General features: G+C 41.3%; 1 protein-coding gene across 6 annotated transcripts in view; it reads right to left on the reverse strand.

Moving 5' to 3' along the window:
- LOC112232964 (otoferlin-like) overlaps nucleotides 1–11,411 on the reverse strand; it is a 142,387-nt gene extending 130,976 nt beyond the window's left edge. For 4 of the 6 annotated variants that reach the window (XM_042321875.1, XM_042321877.1, XM_042321876.1 and 1 more), the window contains exon 1: nucleotides 11,018–11,410. In XM_042321875.1, the coding sequence (XP_042177809.1) occupies nucleotides 11,018–11,096 (79 nt within the window). In that variant the 5' untranslated portion in view covers nucleotides 11,097–11,410. Of the gene's footprint in view, nucleotides 1–11,017 lie in introns of all 6 variants that reach the window. The other 2 variants (XM_042321873.1, XM_042321874.1) reach the window with 1 other exon arrangement.
- Nucleotides 11,412–11,631: the final 220 nt, after the last annotated feature.

The following is an 11,631-nucleotide window of genomic DNA, read 5'->3' on the forward strand; positions in this document are numbered from 1 at the left end:
GGGAGCAGACAGGTTAAAGAAGGATTTTTAAGCCTTGAGACAATTGTGACATGGATTGTGTATGTGTGCCAATCAGAGGGTGCATGGGCAAGACAAAAGTTTTCAGTGCCTTTGAATGGGGTATGGTAGTAGGTGTCAGGCGATTTGTGTCACGAACTGCAACGCTGCAGGGTTTTTCCACACTCAACAGGTTCCCGTGTGTATCAAGAATGGTCCACCACCCATAAGACAGCCAGCCAACTTGACAAAACTGTGGGAAGCATTGGAGTCAACATGGGCCAGCATCCCTGTGGAACGCCTACGATACCTTATGGAGTCCATTCCCCGATGAATTGAGGCTGGACTCGGGGCAAAAGGGCAACTCAATAGGAAGGTGTTCCTAAAGTTGGGCATATTCAGTGTACATACAGTACGAAAACAAACACAGTAAATACAGTGCCTATTGGGTCTATTCTTGTGAATGAGGCAACGAATACAGCGGTGAGTATTTCTGGGTAAGTCACTTCTACACCTGAATTGTGCAACATTTGCCCATTATTCTTTTCATAATTCTTCAAGCTCTGTCAAATTGATTGTTGATCATTGCTAGACAATCTTTTTCTGGTCTTGCCATTGATTTTCAAGTAGATTTAAGTCAAAACTGTAATTCCGCCACTCAGGAACATTCACTGTCTTCTTGGTATGCAACGTCAGTGTATATTTGGCCTTGTGTTTTAGGTTACTGTCCTGCTGAAAGTTGAAATGATCTCCCAGTGTCTGGTGGAAAGCAGGCTGAACCAGGTTTTCCTTTAGGATTTTGCCTGTGCTTAGCTCCATTCAGTTTATTTATTTTTTATCCAGGAAAACTCCCAAATTCTTGCCGATGACAAGCATACCCATAACATAATGCAGCCACCACCGTGCTTGAAAATATGAAGCGTGGTACTCAGTGATGTGTTGTGTTGGATTTGCCCCAAACATAACACTTTGTAATCAAGACATAAAGTTAATTTCTTTGCAACATATTGAGGAGTTATTCTTTAGTGCTTTGATGCAAACAGGAAGCATGTTTTGGAATATTTTTATTATGTATTATTATTTCCTTCTTTTCACTCTGTCAATTAGGTTAGTATTGTGGAGTAACTACAATGTTGTTTATCCATCCTCAGTTACTTTGAAGAATCTCAAATGGGAGGGTGCAAATAGTCCGGGTAGCCATGAGATTAGATTCAACCACAAAGACCAGGGAGGTTTTCCAATGCCTCGGAAAGAAGGGCACCTATTGGTAGATAAAAAAACAAATTTTAAAAAGCAAACACCTTTGAGCATGGTGAAGTTATTAACTACTCTTTGGTTGGTGTATCAATATACCCAGTCACTACAAAGATACAGATGTCCTTCCTAATGTAACAGTATAACTTTAGTCCGTCCCCTCGCCCCTACCCAGGCTTGAACCAGGGACCCTCTGCACACATCAACAACAGTCACCCACGAAGCATCGTTACCCATCGCTCCACAAAAGCCACGGCCCTTGCAGAGCAAGGGAAACCACTACATCAAGGTCTCAAGGCGAGTGACGTCACCGATTGAAACACTATTAGCGCGCACCACCGCTAACTAGCTAGCCATTTCACATCGGTTACACTCACCCCCCTTTTGACCTCCTCCTTTTCCGCAGCAACCAGTGATCCGGGTCAACAGCATCAATGTAACAGTATAGCTTCCGTCCCTCTCCTCGCCCCAACCTGGGCTTGAACCAGGGACCCTCTGCACACATCAGCATATGACACCCATGAAGCATCGCTCCACAAAAGGCGCAGCCCTTGCAGAGGAAGGGGAACCACTACTTCAAGGTCTCAAAGCGAGTGATGTCACCGATTGAAACGCTATTAGCGCGCACCACCGCTAACTAGCTAGCCATTTCACATTGGTTACAGAGAGGAAGGAAACCGCTCAGGGAGTCCAATTGTGATTTTAAAACAGTCACAGAGTTTAATGGCTGTGATAGGAGAAAACTGATGATGGATGAACAACATTGTAGTTCCTCGACCACAATACTAACCTAATTGACAGTGTAAAGAAGAAAGCCTGTACAAAATAATATTCCCAAACATGCATCCTGTCTCTGTAAATCTTATCAAATTTGAATAAAAACAAAACAAAAACATATTTTAAATAGGCTATGTCTAAATACAGTTACAGGCAACATCATTACTCCTTGTGGGCGTATATAATACAGACAAGCCTACTTAGACTATGGATGGTTTTACGTAAAGTTGAAGTCGGAGGTTTACATACACCTTAGCCAAATACATTTCAACTCCGTTTTTCACAATTCCTGACATTTAATCCAATTAAGAATTCCCTGTCTTAGGTCAGTTAGGATCACCACTTTATTTTAAGAATGTGAAATGTCAGAATAATAGTATTTCTTTCATCACATTCCCAGTGGGTCAGAAGTTTACATACAGTCAATTAGTATTTGGTAGCATTGCCTTTAAATTGTTTAACTTGGGTCAAACATTCCGGGTAGCCTTCCACAAGCTTCCCACAATAAGTTGGGAATTTTGGCCCATTCCTCCTGACAGAGCTTGTGTATAACTGAGTCAGGTTTGTAGGATCTCTTTTTCAGTTCTGCCAACACATTTTCTATATGATTGAGGTCAGGGCTTTGTGATGGACACTCCAATACCTTGACTTTGTTGTCCTTAATTCATTTTGCCACAACTTTGGAAGTATACTTGGGGTCATTGTCCATTTGGAAGACCCATTTACGACCAAGCTTTAACTTCCTGACTGACGTCTTGAGATGTTGCTTCAATATATCCACATAATTTCCCTTCCTCAAGATGCCATCAATTTTGTGAAGTGCACAAGCACCCCCACAACATGATGCTGCCACCCCCGTGCTTAACAGTTGGGATGGTGCTCTTCGGCTTGCAAGCCTCCCCCTTTTTCCTCCAAACATAACGATGGTCATTATGGCCAAACAGTTCTATTTTTGTTTCCTCAGACCAGAGGACGTTTCTCCAAAAAATACAATCTTTGTCCCCATGTGCAGTTGCAAACCGTAGTCTGGCTTTTTTTATTGTGGTTTTGGAGCAGTGGCCTTTCAGGTTATTTCGATATGGGACTCGTTTTACTGTGGATATAGATACTTTTGTACCTGTTTCCTCCAGCATCTTCACAAGGTCCTTTGCTGTTGTTCTGGGATTGATTTGCACTTTTCGCACCAAAGTACATTCATCTCTAGGAGACAGAACGCATCTTCTTCCTGAGTGGTATGACGGCTGCGTGGTCCCATGGTGTTTATACTTGCGTACTATTGTTTGTACAGATGAACGTGGTACCTTCAGGCATTTGAAAATTGCTCCCAAGGATGAACCAGACTTGTGGAAGTCTACACATTTCTTTCATAGGTCTTGGCTGATTTCTTTTGATTTTCCCATGCTGTCAAGCAAAGAGGCACTGAGTTTGAAGGTAGGCCTTGAAATACATCCACAGGTACACTTCCAATTGACTCAAATGATGTCAATTAGCCTATCAGAAGTTTCTAAAGCCATGACATCATTTTTGGGAATTTTCAAAGCTGTTTAAAGGCACAGTCAAATTAGTGTATGTAACCTTCTGACCCACTGGAAATGTGATACAGTGAATTGTAACTGAAATAATCTGTCTGTAAACAATTTTGGAAAAATGACTTGTGTCATGCACGAAAGTAGATGTCCTAACCGACACAACCATAGTTGTGGATTGGGTTGAAAAGCTAGCTTTAATGACTCCAACCTAAGTGTATGTAAACTTCCAACTTCAACTGTACATCCAAACTTTTCACAGAAGCTGGATAAAGATCCAATATAAAGAGAAAGGGAGAATGTCTACTCACCGTTATACTGTTGGGAAATGTAATGCTTTTTAACCTTCATGGTACCATCTTACTGATCATATTTGCACTTCTCCAGAAGTAACTGACAAAATTGCATTAAATTCAAGCTATGTTCGTTTTCAAGGGTAAACCCATGGACGGTGAATCTCTCTAATAAGTTTGTTTTTTGTCAAACTAAACGAAAAGGCGGGAAACCAATATTTGAAATAATATATAGAATTTTACGAGACTCGGTACAAGAGGCATATCTCGCCTTCCATGAGCACTGTGCATCATGGCTGGATAGCCTGCGCTTCCAATGTCAAAATCCATGCCATTATCAACTGTGTAACTGTTAAGGCCTGCTTTTTGTGGGTCTTAAAACTTCCCATTACCACTGCATGAAATTCTCACTGTTACGCTTGTTTTTAAGGACACACCTTAAATATTGCCACCGTTCCCACCCACCTCAGTGCAAGCGAGCTGAGGATAGACAGGTAAATTGCCAAACCTGGCGTTAAGGCTGGAAAATGCCAGTGCACCAGATATACATGACGAAATTGAACACTAACGTGCGTTTGATACTTGCATCACCTTAGCACTAGCTGAAAATAGAGGCCATAATGTTATGTAAGTACGCTTAACACCAAACAATTCAAATGTAACAAGGCATCGGGAGTGAGAGATTAATGGTAATGTGGGACCATGGCAGAGATATAAATGACAAAGGCAAAGCGGAGCAGCAAGTCAATAAAAACAGAAAGAGAGAGAGACAGAGAGACAGACGTAAGGAGATTGAGAGGGAGAAAATGAGAAAACACCTACAGCGAGGTACGTCAATCAATATACTACGTTGAATAGTAGACACGGGGACAGTCTGTGCACTTTCAATTACGTGGGGATTTATAGTGAGAGCGTTTTTTTTTTTACTGATATCTTACTGTAGAGTGAAAGTAAAAGGTTATACCAGCAGAGCAGAGGGAAAAAATATATTTGCATTGTTCTGAAAGTAAAAGGTTATACCAGCAGAGCAGAGGGAAAAAATATATTTGCATTGTTCTGAAAGTAAAAGGTTATACCAGCAGAGCAGAGGGAAAAAATATATTTGCATTGTTCTGTAATTTAAAAAAAGATTTACAGGAAAGAGTGCGTTCAGCAACCTGTTTCATTTCTACAATTTAGCAGAGGAACAGAAAGAAACAAATTGAGTGACAGAGAGGGAGGGAGAAAACGAGAGAGAGAGAGTCCCTTTCATAACTATTTCAAATTTGAGAGAGAGAGAGAGAATTATCCTAAGCAGGCAGAACGATAACAACTTCTTTGAGAATCAAGTAATCTGTAATTGAATCTCAACCAGAGTGAATCTGACTCAGTTCCGTGATGGTGGAAATAATAATTTAATTTCTCATTTATTTTATATACAGCGTAACACATTGGCTGTGCTAACTTCGCCTCAGGCCCGGGAAGAGAAGACAAGCATTACCATCAAGCCCTATTACAGTGCAGTAGAAGTTAGAGTATCTGGCTTTAGAATAGGGAAGTGCTAGACTTCAGAATAGGGAAGTGCTGGGCTAATGAAGATAACAAAGCCCCAAACAATCTATTTTTACCAGCGGGCAATTCAACACCCTTCCAAAATTATGTTGGTGAAATATTCATGCTGTCATTCAACACATGTTGACAATAGATTTGCGAAAATTCTTGGCTTTTGTGGACAGACTGTCCTCTACTAATCACTGAAATGTACAGTACCAGTCAAAAGTTTAAGCAGACCTACTAATTCCAGGGTTTTTCTTTTTTTTAAACTATTTTATACATTGTAGAATAATAGTGAAGACATCAAAACTATGAAATAACACACATGGAATCATGTAGTAAGTGAAAAAAAGTGTTAAACAAATCAAAATAAATGTAATATTTGAGATTCTTCAAAGTAGCCACCATTTGTCTTGATGACAGCTTTGCACATTCTCGGCATTCTCCCAACCAGATTCACCTGGAATGATCTTCCAACAGTCTTGAAGAAGTTCCCACATATGCTGAGCACTTGTTAGCTGCTTCTCCTTCCCTCTGCAGTCCAGCTCATTCCAAACCGTCTCAATTGGGTTGAGGTCGGGTGATTGTGGAGGCCAGGTCATCTGATGCAGCACTCCATCACTCTCCTTCTTGGTCAAGTAGCCCTTACACAGCCTGGAGATGTGTTGGGTCATTGTACTGTTGAAAAACAAATGATAGTCCCACTAAGCGCAAACCAGATGGGATGGCGGATCGCTGCAGAATGCTGTGGTAGCCATGCTGGTTAAGTGTGCCTTTAGTTCTAAATAAGTCACAGACAGTGTCACCAGCAAAGCACCCCCACACCATCACACATCCTCCATGCTTCACAGTGGGGACCACACATGCAGAGATCATCCATTCACCTACTCCGCGTCTCACAAAGACACATCGGTTGGAACCAAAAATCTCAAATTTGGACTAATCAGACCAAAGGACATATTTCCACCGGTCTAATGTCCATTGCTCATGTTTCTTGGCCCAAACAAGTTGCTTCTTATTATTGGTGTCCTTTAGTAGTGATTTCTTTGCAGCAATTCAACCATGAAGGCCTGATTCACACAGTCTCCTCTGAACAGTTGATGTTGAGATGTGTCTGTTACTTGAACTCTATGAAGCATTTATTTGGACTGCAATTTCTGAGGCTGGTATCTCTAATGAACTTATCCTCTGTATCAGAGGTAACTCTGGGTCTTCCTTTCCTGTGGCAGAAAAGAGAGCCAATTTCATCATAGCACCTGATGGTTTTTGCGAACGCGCTTGATGACACTTTCAAAGTTCTTGAAATTTTCCGCATTGACTGAACTTCATGTCTTAAAGTAATGATGGACTGTTGTTTCTCTTTGCTTATTTGAGCTCTTCTTGCCATAATACTTGGTCTTTTACCAAATAGGGCTATCTTCTGTATACCACCCATACCTTGTCTGTCACGTTCTGACCTTTATTTCCTTTGTTTTGTCATTATTTAGTATGGTCAGGGCATGAGTTGGGGTGGGCAGTCTATGTTTGGTTTTCTATGATTTGGGGATTTCTATGTTTCGGCCTAGTATGGTTCTCAATCAGAGGCAGGTGTCATTAGTTGTCATCTGATTGAGAATCATACTTAGGTGGCCTGGGTTTCACTGTTTGTTTGTGGGTGTTTGTTTCCATGTCTGTGTTTTTCACCACGCGGTACTGTTTGGGGTTTCGTTCGTTCCACGTTTATTGTTTTTGTATTCAGTTGTGTTCATGTTAAGTATTTCTTATTAAAAGAACCATGGACACTTACCACGCCGCATATTGGTCCTCCGATCCTTCTCGCCTCTCCTCTTCGGAAGAAGAGGAGGAAATCCCTTACATTGTCACAACACAACTGATTGTCTCAAACGCATTAAGAAGTCAAGAAATTCCACAAATGAACTTTAACAAGGCACACATGTTAAATGAAATTCCTTCCAGGTGACTACCTCATGAATCTGGTTGTGAAAATGCCAAGAGTGTGAGAAGCTGTCATCAAGGGAAAGGGTGGCTACTTTGAAGAATCTGAAATATATGTCTTTATTTGTTTCACACTTTTTTGGTTACTACATGATTCCGTATGTGTTATTTCATAGTTTTCATGTCTTCACTATTATTCTACAATGTAGAAAATAGTAAAATAAAGAAAAACCTTGGAACGAGTAGGTGTGTCCAAACTTTTGACTGGTACTGTATGCACTGTACAGCACAGCATGTGTATGTTCAGGTTTTTGTACTGTATATCTGAACATATATTATCTTAAGCTTCTTCTACTTAATAGACACATTGGTCAATCTATATGTTCCCCCCCACGGGATAGATGTCTAACTCTGTGGTTACTGGTAACAAAGCTTACATAACCTTCCCCAGTGTCTGTCCCTGTAAGGGATATAGGTTGGCCTGCCCAGTGGGGCAGGGGCTTCCTGAGAGAACCCTTCCTCTCCAGACAGGAAACAGTCTGATTTTAAAGTACCCAGGAGGCCTTGCTGACAGCATGTACTCCAGGCAAGGAGCTATCAACAACATCTCAAACACCAGAGAGAGAGGGGTGGATAGGGAAGGAAAGAGAGAGGGAGATGGAGAAGGACAGGGAGGGGGAGGGGGACAGAGAGTGAGAGAGAGAGACTAGGTTTTCTTTCACTGTTAAATCAGACACATGGCCATTCTGCCACCCTAGGCGAGACAAACAAATTGCAGCTGAAAATAAAATACATATTTTTCCAGACGTTGAAGTTAGGTTCAATTTAGGATCTGAATGAAAGGTGAAAATACGTATTTTCCGGATGCTGAAATCAGGTTAATTTTCCATTCGGAATGAAAGATGAAAATTGGTATTTTACAGATATTGAAAACGCGTATTTCCGGGTGTTGAAAATATATATTTTCAAGACATTGAAATCATGTTCATTTTGGTTGGAATGAAAGTTGCAAATATGTCATTTATAGGCGTCTATGTTTGGGCCAAATAAAGGCTATTCCAGACCGGACAACATCTGAACCAAACATTGACGTCTATGATTAGTTCAGATTTGGTCCGGACCGGACAAAAAAACTATGTCTATGGACGTGGAAATCAAGGCTGGTCTGGACTGCACCAAAAAATAATTCCAGTCTGGACAGGACCAAAACAATACGTCCAAAATTTGTTAGCGTCAAGTCCGTGCTTACTGAGGTATAGCCTACAAAAGGGATGGGCAATTCCAGTCCTTGGGGGCTGGAGTGGTGTCACACCCCCCCCCCTAGTCAACACAACTGATGAAACGAATTGCATTCTAAACAGAAGATCGTGATTAGATGATTATTGGTGTCAGATGTGTTAGCTGGGGCTAGGGCAAAAGTGTTCCCATTCCTGGCCTACAGTGTCACCTGAAATGTAATTTTAGTAATGCCCATCTATGTGGTAGGCCTTCCGTTTGTATTTGTATTTTTTTATTTTAAAGACGTCCGTAAGACGTCGGCCTTAGTCTGTGCTTAGTGTGGCGTAGGTCGTTGTATGGGCTTTATCAGTGCTGATTCCTGTCTCTAATCAATGTGGCTATTTATGCTCTTAATATCAGCTACCCAACTTTATAACGATGAGTTATCCTGAGCCCATTTGCAATGTGTTTGCACAGTGGGAAATGCAGAAGAAGCATTTTCTTTTTCGCTATGATCAGCTGACAAAACATGTACAGATACAAACGTGAAACCACTGATCATGACAATTTAGCCCCCGGGATGAAACTCCTGGACAGCAGTCGTGAGTAGCGTGATTGTCCATTCCATATTGTCCATTTTCCTTAAACCTGTCCTGTTTTTTGTTAAACATGTCAGCTAATCTTTTATTTGATTGGGCGCCATTTAGTTTAGGCTATTTGATCGGAGAAACCGGCATGATGTAAAATGTTTGTCTCGTTACATTATCTCCAGCCTGTAGGCTACAGAAAATATCACATACTCTTTCTACCATATTTTATATCTGCTACATGATTTGTGTTAGATACTTTTTTGGTCGGAATGTTGGTGGAGCGCCACAGTATAATGCGTCTCTCCAACAACACCATGGTGAGTCACGTTGGGAATGGTAAATATTTAGTATCCCCCTGCCTTTGACAAAGTAGGCACTGCTTATCATAGGGCGGCAGCAGCACTCACCTAAAAAAAAAACATGCCACCGGTTGAGAGAAATTGTTTTGTTTTGTTTTTTTGGGGGGTTGGAGAAATTGTTTTATGTTTTGAATGTCAATTTAGCTGAAAATGGGGACTGCAGCCATAGGCGTCCGCATATTCCTGCCTAATGAGCGGGACGGCCCTGTTAATAAGTTGTTGCTCATTTCACTGACATCCTAAGTTAATAGTTCGGAAACCGAACATCTTATATGGTTCCTTAGTTAAACTGAACAACAAGCCACATAATTTACGGTTTCAGTGCCAGACAGTTTATACAACAGGTGTCGACTTCAACTGGTAAAACGGCAGGCATACACCTATGGCCAATACCGTTTAAGCAGGGTTACTGTGTAAACAGTTATTGGCCTTTCTTCTACAAACAAGTAGGCTACTCATTGTCATAAAGAGTTATCGCAACATTTCTTTCAATTACTAGTTCAGCATTGTGATGTCATAAATGTTAACATCAGACAATTAATCACTGTGATGTCATAATAGTTATTAACCAATAATTTGACATTGTGATGTCATAAAAGTTTAGCGCTGCAACCAGTGGCAAATTCAAAATTGGCTATATCATAACAATTTGGCAAAAGGTTAGCAGTGTGGTTAAGATTAAGGTTAATGTCTGCCTACACACACACACACAGGCTGTCTCAAAAATCAGAATTTGCTCTCCATGGTGCTGAAACGGGCAAACCGTTCAAATAGAAAACACACACAATTCACTCCACACTAATGCGTTGCAGTCTAGCATTCATCTACAGTACCTATATTGTTCATTCGTTTAATTGTTGCATTGGGATTACCAATCTGTTTCCAATCAGACCTGCCTGGCCAGGGGAGTTGGCCATAATGGGCCACCGACCACGGGACAGCTTCCTTATTAGAGTCTCATTCCTTTCCGTGATGGAAATCAATGGTTTTTGATACTGTAAGATCCAGCTCAGCTGAGCGCATTGCAAGGGAGGCTAGCCACCGTGGAGAAAGATGAGAGCTGTAGAACTGTAAAACGCGAAATAACGTTTGCGTATAATGATTCGGCCTATAGGGAAGATGATATCCTTCTGATCGATAGGACTGCAGGTTATTGAACACATTTTTAAACTTAACGGTTAAAAAACGATGTCCTAACTAAAATTACTCAATAAATGATTATTTATTTATTTATGGGTATTATGTATTCCAATGCATAAAAGCACTACTCGCCTCCACAATCTGTGTCTCTCAATCTAATCTCCTGGGATTGTGGAGGCAGGCGGGGGTTTCCCTAACTTTTCAGCGCAACCACAGGAGACGCGTCACCACCTTGGGGTTTACCTATCCACAGGCTCATACACCAAATCACATCGATCACATCGCAAACTCCTAGGCACTGCGCAATCAGTATGACTATTCCTATTGGGTCATAGTGAGAGAAAACATCCCGGACAACGCATCTGTAGTGATAATAAAGTATTTGAGTTTCTTACCTCGAAATGTGACTTTGGCGATTCTGTCCCCCTTTCCACGAAGGTCCCGGATCGTCTTAAGGTGGACTAGAAGAGCCATGTCAACTTCGGTACAATACAGCACTTCAGGAAAAAATGAACTACAGTATTTTCCTTCACAGAGCAAAAAACTCGTATATTCTGCTGATAAGCGTATCAACCAAATGTTCAATGATCTCTGAACCTAGACCCTCTCATTGCGTCTTTGGTGAAACAAAATCTCCTTCCATTCCGCATGAAGCATCTGCTTTATCTCCTTTGACAGAAAGAAAGGAAGGATGTCCAATTACTCATAAGCTTTCGTTTTATCCCGCGCTATATGCTTCGCGACTGCTGGGTCTCACGCATCCAGGTGACTGACTGGCGCGTGTGGTGAAGACAGGGGTCTGCGCTTCGACTCGCGGTCATACCGAGGGAAGGGGCGGGAGAAAGTGTCTTGGACAGGGAGGGTTGCATTCTCAGATAAAAATGTTTACCATTGTTGAGAGGAAATCCACTATACAGAATATTTTGTGTGTATGTATTGATATGTAGGATATGTGTGCCGTTTTTACATGTATGTAGTTCTGTCCTTGAGCTGTTCTTGTCTATTACTG

This window comes from Oncorhynchus tshawytscha, linkage group LG05, assembly GCF_018296145.1.
Source record: "Oncorhynchus tshawytscha isolate Ot180627B linkage group LG05, Otsh_v2.0, whole genome shotgun sequence".
NCBI classification, from domain to species: domain Eukaryota; kingdom Metazoa; phylum Chordata; class Actinopteri; order Salmoniformes; family Salmonidae; genus Oncorhynchus; species Oncorhynchus tshawytscha.